Source organism: Scardinius erythrophthalmus (assembly GCF_964197995.2).
Source record: "Scardinius erythrophthalmus genome assembly, chromosome: 3".
In the NCBI taxonomy this organism is placed as follows: Eukaryota; Metazoa; Chordata; class Actinopteri; order Cypriniformes; family Leuciscidae; genus Scardinius; species Scardinius erythrophthalmus.
In genome coordinates, this window is record NC_138223.1 from 42,465,624 (window position 1) to 42,488,407 (window position 22,784).

The window sequence follows — 22,784 nt, forward strand, 5'->3', positions numbered from 1 at the left end:
GACATTTGTTGTTTTTCTGTGTAACTGTCTGGCATCCTCTATCTATCATATTTTCACAGTTCTCCCTCCAACTTGCTGTATCAACTGGCCTGTCTTCAATTCAGTGACAACAGAAACTAGCTTGTAGGCCTATATGATGAATGCACAGCTTTAAAGAGAGATACATTACGGCTAATGACCATGTACACGCAGCAGCAGCAGAAGGTTCACCGCGAGTGACGTCACGTTCCCTTTCACCCAGTTTCTGCAGAGTTGAGGTTACTATCGGTCATATCAGCGCTGCAGAAGCTCTGCTCTCTCTAGACCTGCATCTTTCTGCGCTGTAGTAGGCTCATAATGTCGTTTTTATCAATCAATCAAACTTTATTTATAAAGCACTTTAAAACAACCGAAGTGGACCAAAGTGCTGTAGAGAAAAATAAATAAGACATAAAATGCATACTTTATATAACGCATAGAATACAAATAAAACAAATCAAGACGAAGAGACATAAACATAGGGAAAATAAATATACTATAAACACAATAAAATAAAATGTCAATGTCAGGTGTCAAAGGCCAAGGAGAAAAGGTTTATACACTCAATTTTCTCATTCCTTTAAACAGGCTACGCCATTAGCCTACATAATTATGTAAACAATGTTTACATGTGTAGGCTAATGGTGTAGCCTATGTTTAACGGAATGAGTTTCGCAGGCTGTCGCGCAACGGCAAGTCAATGAAATGATTTCCGTAAAGAAACGTCGAAGAAAATGTATAAAACGTCAATAGGTTTATTCAAAAGTAAGATGTGATGCTGCCCCCGTATTCGGTACTATATTTATCCAGCACCCCCTCCCCCTTCGCGGGGTTACTTTCGGACAAACCGACTCTTTGTGCTCAGCTGCTGAGAGGAGCCTGAAAAAGAGGAAATATTTGCTTCCTTGGCAAAATATTGTTCGACTACGCATAATTCCCTCATTTTTAATCATGTCAGATGGCTAATTTTGGGGAAAGCTAGCCGCGCAAACGCGTTTCCCCCGAGTTTGCGCGATCGGAGATCGCGAGAGCGATATAGGTCTACTACATTTAGCAAATCTAATGACCAACTTTGTTGCGCTTGCCTTTCAACCGAGATTATTATGATGTAGCAAATACTGAGTATGTCATAGTGCTTCTGCGTTTAGACCCCCATTTTCGTCTCGGGTATCATAACAGGCATGTCCCAGCAAAACTGTTGGACGTTTAATGACCGTTGAAAAGACGTCTCTCCGACACGTCCCGTCATGGTTGAAAAATTGTTCCAAAATGAAAGTTGAACGGACGTTTTTGACGTTATCTGGTCTGTGTTAAATTTTTTTTTTACCGATTTATGTCGTGCTACCGCGACTATTTTTGTCCAGGGACACGACGTTGCCGTCGGACCAATGTTTGCTTGGGTATTAAAGCCACAATAAGCCTTTTTTTCTTAACAAAAGTCATCAGAAAAGCACGTTTTTACGTCTAACGTTACAGGCAATGAATCAGCTCGCATGCAAAGGCAATATTTTGCTGCTGTGGGATATTAAATTCATCAAAACCGAGGCGCGTGCTCTTAAAAGGGCAACAGTTGCAGTTCACGCTGCTGTTATGAGTGTCAGTATCATATAAACTATAGATAGAGTTTTAAACAGTTCAGCCTCTCGTTATATCAGTTGATAAGTGATTTACACCACAGACTTGCTGCGAAGTGCTGTGACATTGCTTGACAACAATCCTGACAACTGACCATGGTACTGTTATGGTGTTGGATGGTAATGCCGTGGTATGGAATTATTAACATATTCATCTGTATATGTTCAGAAAAGCACCATGGTAGCATTTTCAGGATGATCTACTCATTTAAAGGGATAGTTCACCCAACAATTTAAATTTTGTCATTAATTAAGCCTCATGTCGTTCCAAACCATGTGTGTTAAGCAGCACGTTTAAGCTTCAACAAGAACCAATTAGGGTTAATTTTCGTGTTACGCATCACATTTGAGCTTCAACAAGAACCAATGAGGTTCATTTTCGTGTTACGCATCACGTTTGAGCTTCAGCAAGAACCAATGAGGTCCATTCTCGTGTTACGCATCACGTTTGAGCTTCAGCAAGAACCAATGAGGTCCATTCTCGTGTTACGCATCACGTTTGAGCTTCAGCAAGAACCAATGAGGTCCATTCTCGTGTTACGCATCACGTTTGAGCTTCAGCAAGAACCAATGAGGTTCATTCTCGTGTTACGCATCACATTTGAGCTTCAACAAGAACCAATGAGGTTCATTTTCGTGTTGCGCATCACGTTTGAGCTTCAGCAAGAACCAATGAGGTTCATTTTCGTGTTACGCATCACGTTTGAGCTTCAGCAAGAACCAATGAGGTCCATTCTCGTGTTACGCAGCACGTTTGAGCTTCAGCAAGAACCAATGAGGTCCATTCTCGTGTTACGCATCACGTTTGAGCTTCAGCAAGAACCAATGAGGTTCATTCTCGTGTTACGCATCACGTTTGAGCTTCAGCAAGAACCAATGAGGTTCATTCTCGTGTTACGCATCACGTTTGAGCTTCAGCAAGAACCAATGAGGTTCAGTCTCGTGTTACGCATCACGTTTGAGCTTCAGCAAGAACCAATGAGGTTCAGTCTCGTGTTACGCATCACGTTTGAGCTTCAGCAAGAACCAATGAGGTTCATTCTCGTGTTACGCATCACGTTTGAGCTTCAGCAAGAACCAATGAGGTTCAGTCTCGTGTTACGCATCACGTTTGAGCTTCAGCAAGAACCAATGAGGTTCAGTCTCGTGTTACGCATCACGTTTGAGCTTCAGCAGGAGCCAATGAGGTTCATTCTCGTGTTACGCAGCACGTTTGAGCTTCAGCAAGAACCAATGAGGTTCAGTCTCGTGTTACGCATCACGTTTGAGCTTCAGCAAGAACCAATGAGGTTCATTCTCGTGTTACACATCACGTTTGAGCTTCAGCAAGAACCAATGAGGTTTGTTCCCACGCCTCAAACAGGTTCAGTTGAGCTTCTGTTTATGTTCGTTGATCAATGTTTAAATGTGAGTAAAAGCCTAAATGAAATCTGTTCATTATATAAAGTGAAAAAATTTGGACTAAACCGCTTAATGGATTCATTTTACGATCTCTACGCAAAGTGTTAGTTGTCAAGCTGTCAGTGGAGGGACAGAAATCTCATCAAAAAGATAACTGAAAAAAAGAAAAGAAAAAAATTCATCAAAAATAAATTTTATCAAAAAGATCTTTATTTGTGTTACGAAGATGAACGAAAGGCTTATGGTTTTGGAATGACATGAGGGTGAGTAAATGATGACAGAATTTTCATTTTTGGGGAACGATTCCTTTAAGTCTCACCGAAGTCACATGTTTATTGAGTTTACCAGTCTGAATATGTAACTTCCTCTGTCAGCTTAATCTTGGTTGTGGTTTCTTTTGCAAAGAGTTGTCACATACCATGTTTCAGAGGCTTTGTTTGTCTCTGCTCGCTCTCTCGCTGTCGACCTCTGTGTCAACAGCGCTGTGTCATCCCTGAGGCTCAACTCCACAATACTGGCAGAGGATACTGGGGCAGGAGGGCAGCGTTATTCACTTGGCAGCCTCACGGCCTTCATAAACACAAAGAGATGATCGGCCTGAAAAACAGGATGAAAGTGCTGATCACATGACCAAAAACACAAAAGCCACAATGCTACATTCCCTCAGTTCAAATCAGAATCATTGTGTTGTTTTTGACTGTGTTAGAAACAGACAGGTCAGATTCTGCTTTTCTGAATAATGTTCGATTCACAATCTCACTGAATATCATTGCTTTTCTAGTCTAAACTGGTACTTACTTTTGGGTAGTTGACACGTCCTGGAGCGTGACATGCTGTACTCCATTTTACACTATTTCAAAGTGTATTTTGCAATCATTTATATTTATAATGCATGCATCTTTTATGAAGTCATATTAAAAGACTACATTGAATAATTATCACATTGCATTTGTTACGAACCTCAATGTTAGTCTAGGGGTTAAATGAAGTCGTAACAAAATGTAAAATAAAAATAAAAAAAAAGTCTGACGGTCACATCAATCCCCTGATCCAGAAAAGCACAAACACAAGCAAATATCTTAATTTATTAATAACAAAGGAAGCAAATCTTCAGGAGAGGGCCAGGCCAACATAACAAACAAAAGTCCTCTAACTAAACACAAAAACTCTAACTAACCTTAACAACAAAAAAAAAGAAAAGAAATGACAGAGTCTTACCTATCTCCCTGTCTACCATAAACATAAACAAAACTTTAGATTCAAAGAAAATGGCACCCTCTCCCTACCGCTTCCAAAGAAAGACAAACAAAAGTATTTACATAAATTAGAAAATAACACAAAAGAATCATAAACACACCCACCATAGCGTTCGCACACTCTCTCATAGATTGTAATTGACAAGTTCATTCACAAAGTTAAGAGGTAATAAAGACCACACTTGGTCACACTAAAATGCACAAAAGAACACCAGTCTGGATCAGGACAAAGAGTGAGCGCGTAGCCGTCAGCACCCCAGCGTTGTCTCTTTGCCGTCTTATACACCTTGGATCTCTGTAGCATTCACTCAGTACTGATGAATGATGGCCATCAGCTGGAATCCAATTAGCAATCTATGACAGAGAGAGTCAGAAAGAGCAAAAGATGGAAACATGCAATACATAACTTGCCCAGTAGGTGACACTCTCCCAAGAGCGCATAATTCACAAATACAGCCACAGGGCGTAACACATTTAAAAAAAGAAGAGGGGTTAAAAATTGTGAAAAGGTAATAAGACCTCGGTTACACTCTTACCATGTATGTATTTATATAAATTGTAAAAACCCCAGACACGATGCGTTCATTAACTACACAAATGCATTGTCATAAATGGGTAACTTTTCACAGTTATCCGGACCAGTGATGCAGAAAGTCCAGGGAACAAGTCAACAGAATGCTCTTCCTGTATCTTCTGAAGTTTAAAAATATATGCGAACCGGACACAACTTGATATTGTCTGCAAAGATTCTTTATTAAAAAACAGAAGCTGACGTAAACTTTAAACTGCTGTTGTGCATACATCTCCCAACTATATGCTATTTCATTTTGCACGATAGATGGATTTCTTGGACAGTTCATCCATGAAATTGCTAAGCTAGTTCTGTATATCCGTCTTGCTCAGTATCTTCATTCAAGGCCCATGCAGCCCTGAGTTGTGTCTACTTGTTTTACAGCCTGCCTTCATTTCTCTGAGGTCCTGATGACCTGGAGAGTAGATATTTTTACTCTCCAGTTCCTATTAGACTTTCATTCCTATTAGAGATTGATATGTGTGCAGGAAAAAAAAAAAAATTAATTTAGTTGATATTTTAGATTTGGTTTCTGCTGGGGGAGAAAAAACTTACACCAGTCGAATCAAGTTTGCAATCAATTAAACATGCTGAACACAGACTTGGCAAGAATGTGAGACCAACTTATACCAGCAAACCATCTAACCCAGCCAACATTGGTCCGACGGCAACGTCGTGTCCCTGGCCAAAAATAGTCACGGTAGGACGGCATAAATCGGTAAAAATATGTAACACAGAACATTTCCTAAAAATGCATTCAGATACATTTGTACATGTCTACAGTTCTCTGGGGTTGCATGTATAATTGTTATTTTGACTTTTAGCTACTTGTAGTTCAATATGTAGTGTATCGGATGAGAGGACGTCACCTGGCGACGTCTTTTACACGTGCATAGTCCATCATGACCCTCTATGAAATCCTTGTGAAATATGCAAAAGCTGTGCTTAATCCTTGCATGGTTAATACTGCAATAATTAATTTAATTGCCCAAGTAGTTTTTAAGAGGTTGTGAAGACGTCCACTGACATCTTTTACACGTCTGGTCAGGCTGTGAATACACGTCCACGTCTTTTACACGTCTAATCAAGGCTGTGAATACACCTCCACTGACGTCTTTTACACGTCTAATCAAGGCTGTGAATACACCTCCACTGACGTCTTTTACACGTCTAGTCAAGCAAGACAGAAAAAAAAATAAAAATCTGCCTGCCTCTATGGGAATTTAACATAGGGGTGTCCAAACTTATGCACCCTGTATTTTAAGGAAGAACATTTATTTATTTACGATACATTATTCATTCACAAAGAAAATTGGTGTCCTTAAAGGTTGGATTTTTCCTAATTTTTTAAATTAAGGCATTAAGTTCAATTTCCAAAAGATGATTTTTTATTCCTCTTTTTAGTCAACTTTAGCATGGGTGTCTAAACCTATGCACTGTATGTCTGAGTTGGATGTAATCATGGATGTAATTGCCAAAACTGTGCTGCCAAAATGTAACAAAAAATCTCGCGACATTACAAAATCCCGCGATAGGTTAGATTATCTCGGGAGATGTTAACGCGTTCTCCCCATTGACTCGGGAACATTGAAGTTTGAACAACCACGAGGAGAGGAGGAATTGAGGCGCATGTTGTACTTGTATCCATCCATATTAGAAATCTAATGTTGGATACGTTCATTTTGTATTATTAGATTAACGTGCTAGAGTTTTACTTGTTTGACATTAATGAACCGAAAGAAATGATGCCCACATTGTCAACTGAAATTGGCTAACTGAGTTTGGCTAAAATTAGCTAGTAGGCTAAAAGTTACTTTGAACTTATACAACGGTATACCATAGTATAAAGTATGTTTAATGATACATTCAAAATATAACCAGCATTTTTAAAATGTTTTTTATAACTAAACACTATTTTAGCAAATTATGAGCTTATTGGCGATTTTTTTTATAATTATTGACAAAATTAGAATATAGTAGGCTAAATTTATTTATTTATTTTTTTTTAAGTTTTGGGTGGGCCTGTTTAAAAGTGTCCCCTCTGTCCCCAGCACATTTCAAACCAAACTGACGCCCATGCCCCCAACTGATCTAACACCAATTTAAAGCAGAACATCTTTTATACAATAAAATCAAATTTAATGCATGTTGATTACCGTTTCATTCATGATTCATTCATCTTGTTCCATGTTTTTTCTTTTCAATTTATTTGTAGACCATAAAAATATTTTGAAAATAAGTGCATGTCATTTACCTCAAATTTTTAATTTTATTTATTTTAAAAATAAATATATTCCCTTCCCTTAGATGCTGTGATGAGGTGGAGCCCAAATGCTACAGACTCTGAAATTGATGCAGCAATGGCAGAACACCTGAAACACGCTCCAGGAAGAGCTGGGGGTGGTGGATACAAAAAAAAATGAGCCAAACAATGTGTTTAAGGGATAGTTCACCCAAAAATGAAAATTGTCATCATTTACTCAACCTCATGTTTCAAACCTGTATACCTTTCTATGTTATGCTAAACACAAAGATGTTTGGAAGAATGTTTGTAACCAAGCAGATGTCGCTTCCCATTAACTACCATTTTTTCTCCAATAATGGTAGTCAGTGGATGCTCTATTTGCTTGGTAACAAACATTCTTCAAAATATCTTCTTTTGTGTTCAGCAGAAGAAAGAAACTCATACAGGTTTGGAATTTGGTGAGTAAATTACATAATTTTCATTTTTGGGTGAACTATCTTTATATAATGATTCAGTATTTTGCAATTGGTATTTTAGTTTGGTTAACAAATCGAGAGCTTAGAATTATAAGGTTCTATCTCCGTTTATTGTAGTTTATTGAGCATCAACGTTTTTAAACTCGGTTTATGTTTTGTGAGATGGAACTTTTTTATTTTATTAATAACTACTAACAAAATATTATTTTTTTACAAAAATAACACCACACAGGCATTAATAACACCTAATGGATCAGATTGTCAAAAACTCAATTTCAACCAAAAGTGGATATAGATCCTTATAATTCTAAGCTCACGAAATGTTAAACATTGAAAAAAATAAAGAGAAATTTTGGCTGTTCAAGATCAATAAAATGTGCTTAATCAGAACATGCTTCTTTTTTGCTTATGTCCACAAATAATGTGTTATTGTTTTTGATGTACACGTGATTAAAACGTTTTATTGACGTTCAGGTCTGACTGGACCAATTTTGGACCTTTTTAGAACCTTTGTCAAGATGTGTAAACCTCAATACTTGATTGCCTTTCACGATGTTACACAATAGGTGTGTGATTATTTTATATGCAGGCTTATATATACACTTAAATTATGCAGCAACACATTTAAACACATTTGACGACGCATTTAGACGTCCAGGGACGCGCAGAAAAGACGTGGAATTCACGGCCAGACGACGTCAAAGACGTCGGTTCAACTTCCATTTTGGAACTATTTTTCAACCATGACGGGTTGAAAAATAGACTTTTCAACGGTCATTATACGTCCAAATGTTTGCTGGGAAGTTTTTTTCTTTCAGAAGGGATGTCAGATTACGAAATATACCATGTGCTGAAAATAGGGTTGACAATAACTTTGACACTGAAATATAGGCCTGGTTTCACAGGCTTAGATTAAGCCAGGATTAGTTAATTAGGACATTTAAGTAGCTTTTATAAACATACCTTAAAAAAAAATTGCATTGCATCTGCATAAGTCAGTGCATGTTGCTTTCAGTTAAAACAGCTCCAACATGCATTTTAGTCTGAGACTATCTTAAGCCTTGACTGTGAAACTGAGGTTAAATGTCTTAATAAAATAATTGAGTTTGGCCTCCAATTATGAATCAGTTAAGCCAGTAGGCTACTAACACTGTGCAATCCCTATTTCAGACAGATAATATAATTAATATTAAATTAATAATATTTTTTTGTAGGCTATAGACTTATACAGCGCGTAACGTAAGATGCATAAAATAAAGTAAAAAAAACGTATTTTACGCAAATCCACGTTGCCCTTTTAAGAGCTGTTTTGGGTCCGCACGTGCGTTCCATATATGGAGGCTCGAGCTTTCATGACCGACAGTAACCTCGCGCATCGCTCTCGCTATAAAAGGATGGAGGAGAGGAAAAAAGTCCGTCCATAGAGAACAAAACACCACCAGTACAATATCGCTGTGAGTGCGTTAAAACAGCTGTTTCTCTTCTCGCCTTAAAGGATTTACTGTTTAGGGCTATATGAAATAAGGAATAATCATTTCGGAGCAAGAAAAAACGGTGAGTAAAATGTTGAGTTTCATTATTTTTTGAGCAGCGATCTCGTGTCAAGTTATATTTTTCACTAATTCATAGATACACATTTTTGCTTAAACTTAGCTACTAATTCAGTCTGTTGTTGCTTCCCCACAAATGACGTGCTTTTTATCGTAAACATTTGGCGAGTTGTGATGCATTGAAAGCTTCGTGGCAGTTATGCTGAAAACTGATTTCAATTGTCATGTTTTATCGTTTACTTACCGTGACACGTAAACATATGCATATTTCAACCTGCCTACTTCTTTAATCAGAAACGCTGTTGTTGATTTTCGTCAACGCTTGCACGGTCGTTTCTTTTGTCATAAACAAAACACTTGATGAGTTGTGATGTATCAAAAGCTTCGTGGCAGCTATTAATGTTGAAAAGTTCTGTATGATTGACTATAATTTTCACTCGTAAGATATTGAAATTATGACAACTTGAAAAGACAGTTGAACAAAGAAGACTGTAAGTGCTCAGTCGCTTCAGCATCTGTTTGTATAACCGAGTCTGCGCGAAATGACCGAGAGTAACCTCTCCTCTGCGGAACAATGAAGAGAGCTCTTCAACTCTTCTGCATCTTTAAAACATCATGATTTTAAACGTATTTGGTGGTATAAACAGCAGTAAAAGGTATATAGTTCTATGTATTTTCGTATTTTGCTCCACATAAGTAATTATTGTATAGTAAACAAATGTATGTTCTTACATCATCTTTCTTGGACATATTTTAAATCTGTCGTGATGGACAGGATTGATTTATCTTGCTTTAAGTGCAAACTGAGCCTAAAACAAATGATATTTGATGTGTATGTGCAATAGTTGGTAGGCTTAGCAGCTACGAGGCGAGAGAAGCGATTGATGAAGAAAATGGTAAACAAGGAGAAAATAAGAAAATGAACGCGTCCACTAGGGACGCTCTTTATGATGGTATGTATGAAAAACACAAGCATAAGAATCACACATTACCTCAGACAAATCCGTATCTGCACAAACGGTACAAAAATGAAAGATTTAACACATAGGCTACCAATGAATGATACAGGTCTTTAGACAGAGACAACGGCAAAAATAGGTAATGATACAAGGAGAAAATTAATAGAAATGTAGAAGAAATGTATAGCTTTCTCAAGTTGCTTTCATCCTTTTTTTAAGTGCATGTTTTATTGGTTTCTTACCAAATGCAACAAAATGGCTTCTTGTATGCTGGTTATGCCAGTGCCACACTGTCTTGGATTGTTTTAAAAATTAATCAAATGTATACATATCAAAAATACTTTTAAATCAGAAATTTGAAATATTATTAGTAGTAGCAGCAGCAGTATTTTAGTATTTTTGAATAACTTAATAAATCCAAAGAAAAAAAAATGACACGTCATGCCATTCGCTCTAAGTTAGTCTTGACTCATACATTTTCTCAGAAATTATAACCTTTTAATTTATATTGAAAATGCATTACTGGGCAATTTAATAAAAACACCAGCAGGACATCGTGATTTATGATTTAGTTCATTATGAAACGTACCAACCCACACACTGACACTGTTCTGTTTCCTCTCACTGCTTGAAGTTTTCTGATAACAAATGAAAGTGAAAAGAACAGATAAGATGAATGACTTGAAGATAAGCTACTGTATGTCAATGTTAAACCATTGTGTTTGAATTATTATTTTACCTTGCTAACTTAAAGTAGGCATGAAATGGAAGTTGTGATAGTCTTTTCTTCCCTATCTGAGTGAAATGGCTTCTCAAACAAGATAAAATGTAGGGCAGAACTAGGGCGCTTTGTCCCGCATCCCGCGAAATGTAAGCAATGTTGCGCATTTCAAAATAAAATAGTGCTAAACAATGCGATTGGCGTTTAAAAAATTAATTTGCGCAGCCATCATGTTGTAGCTAGACTGGGGAAATAACCAACCAATGCATTCGTAGAAAAGGATTTTTTTCCCACTGATGACGACTGTGTGGACGGAACAAATTAACCAGTGTAGAAATCATCTTCTTCTAGACACGTACTAGATCACATCCTTATTAAACCTGCCAGATCCAACAACAACACAAAAATACAAGTTCAAGATGCACCGAATCCGGTAACATTTATTGTTTGCAAGTAAACTAGGCCTAGTTCCTACTTAAGGACAATTAGTTCAATATAAAATGTGATATTTTTTTTACCTTCTAGTCTGTTATTCAGTTCATTATATTTAGTTGACAAACTAGGTCCCATAAATTACATTGTATCACTCAAAGCAAATTGAATGCCCATCAAAGAGTCTGTCACAATTAACCAAGCTTATTGACGATTTAAAACATTATCGTCCAACGGGATGGTAAACAGACTTTCCAACTAATTTATATCAATATGTACATAGTACAATAGTAGTAAATTTATCTCTCTACACCATGTCCTTTTGCTACCTGACGGAGGGGAAGTTATTTTGTTTAAAGATTAGGAGTCACAATTAAAAACAATAGTGTCCACAAATAGATCATTTATAATAAACACTGTGATATTTCCATAAAAAAATAAAATAAAAAAAGAACTGTCAATTTTGATTTCATGGTGACTTTAATTGCTGATTATAAATGAATGCATTTTGTCAGTAAATTCTCACAATCTGTTGAATGTTTACTCGTCCTAATGTCTATGTTTACTTTTTAATGCAACTCTTAGTCGTTGGTGATGATATCACAGCACCCATATTATAAAGTCCACCCTAGATAAAGCTGTCATGAGATACTTGACCTGTACTTGAGCGTTCCACAGATAGATGACCACAGTTGAACGAATTGAGCTTTGCATCATTATCTTTACACTTCTTTTCTTGACAGTTGCCAGAGGCGGCGCGGACAGTGTGGAGCCGTGGCAAGATGGCATTCTCCACTCAGTTGGGCTTACTGTTGTGGAAGAACTTCACTTTCCGACGGAGACAGACTGTAAGTTCATACCAAATGCGTTGAGATTTTAACGCATCACTTACCTGAATGCAACAATCAAAATGCATTTCATATGCAGCAACACGAATGCCTTTTGTAGCATATGGAGTCCCTAGGCTCCCATTTTTCTGTATGGTGACATCTGTGAGGTTCTGGAGGTCACCAACCCCCGTATTGAAAGGATTGAATAAACACATAAATAAAAAGACAATTTGTGTATAAACACTTTATTGTGTTGCATTTTTAAAGTTTCTGTTGAAGAAACTGTGAAGTAGTTGTTATTTATGTACTTACTTATCAACTTTTCCTTAAAGAAGTCCAGAAAGAGAATGTACCTCAAAAACTGATTAAATGATCATGATGTTGGTACGGACATGACAGCACATACATGCGCTTGGCACTGAATGTACGAACAGGAGGTTCAGATGCCTTGTCAGCAGGAAGCCCAACAACCCTCATGATAAACAGGATTTTCCTGACTTCGCTATAATAGTTTATTCAGGATCGGTGAACAGCAGAGAAGAAGTTGTGTAAAGTTCATTAGGGAGGAACCAAAGCAATCCAGGATGTAAAGTTTGAACAAATGAGTAAATATCACACTTTTGTGTCCTTTCTTTTCCAGATTCAGCTTCTGATTGAGATAATATGGCCGCTCTTCATCTTTTTCATCTTGATATCTGTCAGAATGTATTATCCTCCCTACGAGCAACATGAATGTAAGTGGCCTAAGATGGGCCAACAAACACACAAACAAACATTTATTTTGCTTCGAAAATGTTTTTACAATCACAGAATTTTTCTTGCCCAATACAGCAAACTATATGAATCTAGTTTAAATAAACTAAATTGCAAAGAAGATAAAAACCAACTGTGAATCTTATTTCACTTTCATTATATTGTTCTAAATCCTCTTTGTAATAACCACTTTAAAATGCAGAAGGTTTTCACTGTCAATTTAAAATGATCCTAAATATATTTTATTTAATGTCCCGTGTCACTGTGTCTTCATTCATGTGTCAATATTTGCTCCTCTTTGGAAATCACACTGTTCCCATGGGAGGTCAAGGACAGCAAAACAGCTCCAAGAGCACATGATCACAAGATCTCCAAAACACAGTTTTCTTGCAGTGTCAGTCCCTGTACTTTGAGCTAAAATAACTAAATGTTAGCCTTTTTTGAGTTAGTTAGTTAGATAGAAAACAGACCTTTCAAACAAAAGGGAAATCATTTCTGCAGGGATGTTTCCTGGAATTGAAATGAAGTGCAAAGTGTAATCTTGTCCATGTGCATAGATAGTGTAAAATACATAACCTTTTCATCCAATGAACTCTTTATAGAACTAACATAACACTACTTTTGAAAGGAATCAGTTAAAAGCCATCTTGATGATATCCAAAAAAAAAAAAATCCTAGTATCTAGTTTCGTCATGAAACTCTAGATGGCACAGGCTGATCGGTCCTTTACATGCAGTCTGCAAGCAATCACATCATTACCGCATGGCACAAGCTGATTGGCCGCTGCTGATCCTGCAGCCAATGAGATTGCTTGCTCAATTATTTAAATAGTCTGGTTCAGTGTTTGCTGTAAGCCATACAGTGTGCAATCAGAGTTACTCTGAAACCCTCCACCTCCCCAGCTCCACCTGCCTAGATCTGCTGTGGGATATATATTTGTATCTGTCTATTTATGCATTAGCAAGTCCCTACTTGCAATAATCAACAGCAGCAGCGTAGCAGATCTAGTTCGCCAAGACCAAATACGTCAACATATCATCAATAACATGCTAAAACTATTCCAAGAGTTGTCATGATTGAAATATTATCACACATTTGTGATCTCATTATGCATGATTAGTCTGTGCACGTTACTCCAAATGAAATAAACTACATTTTATTCCATTAAACACTTCAGATTACAGAAATATGGTTGCAAAGGGCATTTCATTTGTTGTAAATCTGATTGCTTTGTCCTATTATTCCAGGCCACTTTCCCAATAAGGCCATGCCCTCTGCGGGGACTTTACCATGGGTGCAGGGCATCATCTGCAATGCCAACAACCCTTGTTTTCGCTACCCTACCCCTGGAGAGACGCCCGGAGTGGTGGGAAACTTCAATGACTCCATGTAAGTGAATCAAGATTTGGGCCTGCATTGGATTTTTATTGAACACTTTACAACAAATTTTTAATCATGTGAGTGTCACTGTCATCATTTACAGCATCTCCCGACTGTTCATCGATGCCAAGAAAATTCTCCTCTACAGCCAACAAGACAAGAGCTTCGAAGGTTTCAAAGGACTCGTCCGGGCCTTGAGAAAACTGCAGAGCAACACTGAAGGTCTGGCACCTTTGTGCTTCTTTCTCAACATTTGGTTTTGTAGTAATTTAAATGTTGTACTTTAAAATATGTACACTATCATTCAAAAGTTTGGGGTCGATGCTCATCAAGGCTGCATTTATTTGATTACAGAACAGTAATATAGTAAAATGTAATTTATTCCTGTGATAAAAGCTGAATTTTCACCATCATTACTCCAGTCTTCAGTGTCACATGATCTTTCAGAAATCATTCCAATATGATGATTTGAAACTTATTATTATAAATGTTTTAAGCAGTTGAGCTGTTTCATATTTTTGTGTAAACCTGATACATTTGAGAGTCTTTACTGTCACTTTGGATCAATTTAAAAAGTATTTGTTTCTTTAAAAAAATTGCACTGACCCCAAACTTTCGAACACTAACGAATGTTTCCAAAAAGAGCATTGTTACTGGTTCAGCTTGTTGTTAGTACTAAGTATTGTAGTGAAAGAGTGGAATCATATCAGAATCTTTAGGGTTTCCTTCACTACTGTTGAGTTAATGTTTTGTAAGTCTGTTGCGAAAGAACGGTGTCAGTTCCTCTCTTGGTATCAAGTTTCACAGTTTCTAAAGTCACTCTGACACTTTTTAGCATTATTTACTCTTATATATGCCTCAGTATTGGTTGATAACTAACTGGGCCAGTGTGCAGTGAAGTTGTACCCAATGAAATGGAAACACCAGAGGGATTCGTGTGTCTATTTCCTGTCACACATCCGGCTTAGGTGCGGCTCCTCAATTTAGGTTCAGGGTTGAACCTTTACATAGCTCTTCAAATAAGAAACATGTTCTGTTTTAGATATGTTTGATTATTGAAGTGTTAAAACGGGGTCACAATCTGCTTGTTTTTTTCTCTTGAGCCCCTTTCACACAGAGATTCCGGAAAATACACGGATAAAGTGACCCGGCATTTGACCCGGGTTCTTTTGATTTTGGTTCATTCACACTGCCAGTGATTTTCGGGAATCAGAGAGTGCATTCACACACAACCCGTAAAAATCCCGTAAAGACACGTGACATTGATGTGACTTGTAATGTCTCAGCAGCGTCTTAAGTTTGCTTATGAAACCACGCTTGTGCATTTTTTTCTCTGATTCGATCATAAACTTGCACATATAGCCTATAACACGCTCTCACACTTTATTTTTTAGCATTGTTGGGAGGAGTAAAATTTACATATGTGGTTTCAACAACCAGATGCATTTGCACTGTCCAGTTTTGTCCAGTGGTTTGAGCGATCGGATTTAAATCCACCTCGAATGCGTTTCGGAGGGCATTTACACCTGGTCTTTATTATACCCAGATAGGTATCTGATCAAAGAAAACGCATGAAGTGGCCAGGTGTCAGCCCCTAAAAGATAGTGATGTTCATAATAGCATGGGGGATGAGAGAGATTGAGCCAATCAGCAGTAGGGGCGTGTCAACTCATGATGGGAGAGAAGAGAAAATGAGCAAGAGGGAGATTTGAAGAAATACTGTAGATAGAGTAATGGCTGAGAGACATTACAAAAAAGAAAACCTCAGAGGAATATCATGGGAAAAAGAAGGGTTATGATCAGGCAAGACAACAATGATTGATTCTCATAAATTGCTTACTGCACCTTTAAGTCCTATGTGGTTGCAAAAGTGTTTTGCTATGTGGTTGCTATGCGGTTGCAAGGGTGTTTTAGGTTGTTGCTTTGTTGCCCTGTACAAGTATTATGTTCTGTTCCGATCCTATGGGATTTTTTTCTTATTTTTCTAGGTGTTTTGATGGACACTTGCAGAAGTGATACTTAGACTGATAACTCACTGTAAAGGTTGATGAGAGAGGCTTGTGGGAGTTGATACTCACAGTTGACAGCATTTAATTAATGTTCCCAGAGGGGCTGCTGTTTGCATCTGGGGCTTGAGGAATAGGATGCTTGCTTTGCCCACCGTGGATTAGCAAGCCTCAAGAGTCAGTGGTTTAAGATGATCATTTTATGCCACAGAGACACTCATGTTTCATAAGTGTGCTCTTTTTGAGATTCTAGGACATTTCGCTGGGGAAGAGTGAGGTATGGTAACTCATCCCATCTGGTTAAAACTGCTCTTGAAGTTTTGTAAAGGAGGGTTAAACTGTTTGAGGTGATGCTATAAAGCAAAGAAAAAATTGCAAATTAGATTTCTTTGATATGACCGTTGTTTCTTCTAGATGAGTAATACATTAAATGGAGACTTTTGATAAGATCTCCTAATTCCCAGATTTTTCCTCTGAGGAAAAATGTTGTAGAGAATGTGTCTCAACACTGTAAAAAAAAAGAAGAAGAATTTTTCACTCTTTGCATGTTTGGTTGGATTACAACGAACTCTGGTGCGATTGCTCTGTTAGTGCGGGTCATTTGAATAAGTGTGAACACTGCCATCTGAACCCTGGTGCTAGTTTACAAGTGGAGCGAGACGCTGAAAAAAATGTTAAACGCATTAAATATGAACGCAACACGGACCAAACACAGGACATGATGTCACCAGATGCATAAGCATACCTGTTTTTTTCTCGTCATAGTCGAGATGTTGCTCATCTCAGTTCAGTACAGGCGTCAGAACTGGGTCTCCTCACAGCAGATCTGTGTGTGTGTGTGTGTGTGTGTGTGTGTGTGTGTGTGTGTGTGTGTGTGTGTGTGTGTGTGTGTGTGTGTGTGTGTGTGAGAGAGAGAGACGGAGGGATTCCTGATGCTGTTTTGACTCCTATACACATTTATAAGCTCTTCAAGAGTTCTCAGCTGGTCAAAATACAATCATATAAAGCAATGCACATACAGCGAGCGCATTTATCCCAGAACACAGCATTGTTTTAGATGTTCGGTAAGTTCTTTCGCGGAATATACGTCATAAAAGCTGATCAATCAGGTTGTGAACAAATCCCTATGCCTTTAGGTTCAGTATCTTTAGATTCTGTGTTAAAATGCCAATGTGAACGCTTAGCTGACCAGGGCTAAATGGTTTTTTTTTTTAGTCTGGACCAAATGAACCAACTGAACCGAAGTGTGAACACCCTGAAACAAAGATTTTTGGAGTATGTGTTACAAGAAAAAAGTTTCAGCCTTTCTTCTTAAATATGTCATGTTTAATTCAGTGGTCGTTCTTTGTAATTATATCTGAAATTTACTAGCAATTTCTTAGTGAAAATTCTTTCAAAATCACACATCAATTTTTATTCAGCAAATGAGTTTCAAAACTGCTACTCAGCTTTTGCCAGATCACAAATAATCTGAGCTATATTTGTTTTATAATTTTACTCTATGTCAGTAATTATCATTTTTGTGGCTGCTTTTACTTGTCCTTGTAAAGTAGAAACAAAGTTTGATGCTGATATGAAACGGATCAAATGTTTAATGCTCTTCACATTAAAAAGCTCTTCGCATTTTTGCATAAATTCTACACCCCCTGAAACGTTTACAACTCATTTCCCAAGAACCTTCCAGAATAGTAAAGCAACAATAAGAAAATGTGAGAAGTGCTCATGGGGATTTCAGAGATCTGACTAGGGAAAGAATGACATGTTGTAACCCCAGAGGAGAGAGACTGACTCAAACCAGTTCATACTGAAGATGAACATTCGGGAATGTTCTGACACGCAGCACAATGAGCTCTGTGGAGAACACTGCTCTAGTCACTTTCTGCCTTTTGTTTTCCCTCCGTCCTTTACTGTGGACATCTTGCATGATGAACTCAGGGTTGAGAGCTAAATGGACGATTCTCTCGTGACTGTAACGCAATGGCATTACCTCACTTGCTTTATCATTGAGTTAGGAAGTGCAGTAGAGTCATACTTAACATAATGTTCTGAATGACACCCTTTGTTAGAAATGATAATATTCATGGTGCAATTGTGAATCACTGGTTAATTAAAAACAGCAATTAGCCAGTGTTAGTCATCATGATTGAGATATGACGTTATCAAACTCAAGTATATAAATTATATATAAGCTTAGTATATTTATATATCATGCTGACTAATATATATTTCAAAGTATTTTGCTTAATTTTGTATTTGATTACATTCATTTTATATGGTATCTGCTTTTTCATATTTTTAGACTCAAAGGGTTTTCTTTTTCTCCTAGGTTTCAAACTGAAGGATTTCCTCCATGATAATGAAACGTTGTCTGAGTTTCTCGAGAAAAATGCTACCCTGCCCAAGCATGCTGTGAGACAGATAGTGGAGGCTAACGTCAACTTGGAGAAGGTAAATGAACTCGGCAACATTCATGAGCCGCTTAAAAATCCTTCAACAACCAAATCATTAAAAAAAGAGTATCGAATCAACAGACATCAAGTACTTTTTTTGTCCTCCTGGTGTTGTCTTTAGTTACCTTCACGCATTTAAACAGCGCTTAACATATTTTACACTCCATCTTGCATAGTCATTATATGGCATGTATCCTGAGACCATTACGTAACACGTATGCTGGCTCGTACAGATATGATGCGATGGGCTTTTCAAAGCCCCGTACATGCGTTCATACGCTCTCCCATGCGGATGACCTTGGTGTATTGGGACAGGACTCGATCGGGCAGATGTTACGCATAATGGATCTCTTTCGCACAGCTGTACTGAGAGAGCCGTGCACGTGCGTTTGGGGGGGTGGGGGGGTGGGGAGGTTGAGAAGGGGTGGAGTCACATGTCTGTTGCCCTGCAGAGCTACGGCCAGAGAGCAATTCCTGGAAAACTGAGACAGGACAAGCTATTCTCAGCACCTCTGACAGATGTGCTGCAAGATAGAGGCCACTTTGACAACACTGTACCTCCGCTTTGTTAAAAATATTCCCAGCGTTTCATTCCACACCTATCATACATCAAAAAAGTAGATTCATTGTTTATGGATTCTTTAAAACAATGGCCCCAAAAAGGCATTTGGAGCTGCATTTAGACTGTATAAAATTCATTGCATTCAAAACATTTCACTAACATTTAACAACCAAAAAGTGTTGAAATAATTCTGATCCACATAATGAACATCAAATATGTTTTCTATATAATTTAAAACAAACTAAAAGCGTATTTAGCTTTAGCTTATTTGTGCTAATGTTCTTTAAATACTACTAGTAATACATATTACTTATAATACTTACTATATATATATATATATATTGTATATGCACCACATGATTTCACGTGTGTTTAAGTGAAATAGTTTATGGGACCAGGTTTTGAAAGAAAAAAAAAAAACTTTTATTCAGCTATGATGTATTAAATTGATTAGAGGTAAAGACATAATGTTAAAAAAGATTTCTATTTCAAATAAATGCTGTTCTTTTGTGCTTTCAGAAATAATAAATAAAATAATTTTCCACAAAAATATTCATTTAGAATTCTTGAGCATCAAATCATCATATTAGAATGATTTCTGAAGGATCATGTGACACTGAAGACTGGAGTAATGATGCTGAAAATTCAGCTTTGCCATCACAGGAATAAATGACTTTTTCAATATATTCAAATAGAAAAAACAGTTATATCACAATATTACTGTTTTTAATGCATTTTTGATCAAATAAATACAGCCTTGGTGTGCATAAGAAACTTATTTCAAACACATCAGTACCTGCATATAAGAAACTGAGATAGTTGTCTGAGGTCATACCTTAAGAGCTTCCCAAATTAGCCTTTAGTCATCTTCTAAGCACACCCTTATCGAATTATTGTGTGTGTAAAGAGGCTCTGAGAGAGTGAGAGAGCTGACGGGAAGTCACGATCTTACAGAAAAGAAAAGAACAAGGCTGTCCTTTGCCTCTTTCACAAAAGAAAGAGCTTGTGTGATCAAAGAATGTTGTTTCTTACAATCATTTGCACTGTTTGAATACCAGATCTCTTCATGACCATAGAGCTGAACTAGACAGGATGGCAAACCATCTTTTTTTAAACAGATTTCCCAAACACAGTTTTCCCCTATCTGCCATTGGTCAAAGAAACAGCTAGTCCCGCCTCAAACTCACGCCATTGGTTGAGCGATAGGGATTTGCCTGGTTACTAGTGTGAGCTTCATCAGTTCATTCTGTAACACCAAAATGGAGACATGAAGCATCTTCAATTCTACTTAAAAATACACTTTCCTTCATGCTATGTATTCATATTCATATGGCATCTTCTTGGTTGCGCACTTCCACTTCAAGACCTCGCAAATACGAGCATTTACATTCATAATATAGCTTTATTTAGCCATTTGACTTTTTTGTAAAGCTCTTGTAGAAAATAATATCCTCAAACAACTGTTCAAGGTGAAGGATTGTAATTTAGGATCTGTGTTTTACTGACAGAGTCTGTTTATTCAGTTTTAACTGCTACTTGTGATCTACAGGTGCTTATTAAAGGGTTCGGAGTTCATCTTAGAGACCTGTGCAATTCCACATCTCTGGAGGATTTCGTGACCATTGCCGACAAGGACGTGTCTCAGCTGACGCAAAACATCATCTGTCAATCATCTGCTGAATGGCTGAATGACGCAGAGAACAACTTCCTGTCCAACTTGGACTTCCTGAAGCCAATACGGGTAAGTAAATACAATTGTTAAGTAATAACATATTCATAGGACTAAGTTAATTATAAGTTAACTTAATAATTTTTAAGTTAATTCATTGATGTTACAAGAACTAGAATATGAGAATAGATGAATGTTCAAATGTTAATGATTGCTGAGTTGATGTCTCATATGGTTCAAATAAAAGTTGCTTACTGGACTACAATAAAAGCACAGGAATTCGCCAGTTCAATAAACCAATTACATACAAACTAGGGCAAGTGTATATTTTTGTAATATGGACCCAGTGAACTTTGTCAGGACTGTAAGCTCAACAGAATAACATTGTGGTCACATAATGGCCACATTTACATAATTTGTTTTTGTAAATCAGAATAATTATTTCAGCATATTTGTGCATGAAAAGGGAGCCAACAGTGACCATCAGCCAAGAATATTCACCTATTGATGTCTTTGTGTATGTTCGCTTTAGACTGAATGTTTTCTTTGTTTTTGAGTAATGAGATTTCAAGATGCCAGGTCACTACTATCTTTGCACAGCAATTTAGTTATGCAAGCAAGGGGACAATGAGTTCTTTGACATGTTTCCTCTAAATCGCGACAGTATAGCCCTAGTGACAGCTTAAAACATGAAAGATGCTTAATGCAAATGTCTTCACATGTATTTTACTGTTTCCGTAAACATACACTGAAAAAAATACACTGCTACAGTAAAAACCACAGCGAAAAGCACAAATAAATGTCATGTTGCTTTCTATTTCACCACCTATATTATTATGATGGTTTTAAGTTCATTTTAAGGTAAAAACAGACTTTGGTAGTTGGTATATTAACATTATATCACTTAATTAAATATACAGTTTAAGTTGTAAAATAAACAGGCTTTCCGTTATAACAGAAACATAGTCAGTATTTTTTACTGTGAATTTCTGGCAGCCACCGCTGTAAAAATTATCGTAATTTTAACAGTAAAAAAATGTGGAACCGGTAACTTGGTCATGCTACGGTAAAAACCTGTTAATTGGTTTACAGTAAGTTCCCTTACTCTATACAGTGTAATTTCATATTATTTTACAGTAAAATACTACTTAAATGTACAGTTTACAGTAACTTATCCTATCATTTATGGTCAAAAAAGTAAATTGTTGTTTTTCATTGAAATAAATATGTTTGGTAACACTTTATTTTACAGTGTCTTTGTTACACATGTTACATGTACTTGCTATAGTAATAACAATTAATTATGCATAATTACTTAATTAATGCATTTAACCCCAAACCAAACCCTAAGTACATGTTGTTAATTAATATTACTCAGTACTTAAATGTATAATTGCACTGTAACAAGGACACCTTAAAATAAAGTGAAACCATTTGTTTCTTCTAGTTTTTCTTATCAGTCGTGTCCATTAGGGTTTCATGCTGGATCTTATGTTGTTAAATGAATGTTTATTGCATTATTGTAGTTACCATGATGGTGTTTAGTATTAACTCTGTTCACCCTCTAAATCGTTAAAACTTAAATTGTTGGGGGGTTGTTACCATAAATTTCATGGGATCATTGTCATAGTAAAATGTGTACAATATGATTCCCTTGATGAGCTAATAATGTCTTTTTTGCTCATGTTTTGGTCATGCAGAAAGATGTCAAGTCCGACCCAAAGATTATCCAGGATGTGTCCATAGCAACAGACAGCCTGCTGGAGAGTTTGGGAGCATTAGCGGTCGAGGTACGTTCCCTCTGAAATATCCCTCACCCCACCTTTGGAGACCGAACTAGACACCAGAGTGAAGTCTTTAATACCCACCCC

General features: G+C 37.1%; 1 protein-coding gene across 2 annotated transcripts in view; it reads left to right on the plus strand.

The window, feature by feature from the left end:
• Nucleotides 1-8,959: 8,959 nt before the first annotated feature.
• The window catches only part of abca1a (ATP-binding cassette, sub-family A (ABC1), member 1A), a 42,445-nt gene continuing 28,620 nt past the window's right edge, over nt 8,960-22,784 (plus strand). For both annotated transcript variants that reach the window (XM_081362392.1, XM_081362393.1), the window contains exons 1-8: nt 8,960-9,155; nt 12,007-12,111; nt 12,734-12,827; nt 14,094-14,235; nt 14,330-14,448; nt 18,559-18,680; nt 20,794-20,985; nt 22,614-22,703. In XM_081362392.1, coding sequence (XP_081218518.1) covers nt 12,046-12,111; nt 12,734-12,827; nt 14,094-14,235; nt 14,330-14,448; nt 18,559-18,680; nt 20,794-20,985; nt 22,614-22,703 — 825 coding nt within the window. In that variant the 5' untranslated portion in view covers nt 8,960-9,155; nt 12,007-12,045. The remainder of the gene's footprint in view (nt 9,156-12,006; nt 12,112-12,733; nt 12,828-14,093; nt 14,236-14,329; nt 14,449-18,558; nt 18,681-20,793; nt 20,986-22,613; nt 22,704-22,784) is intronic.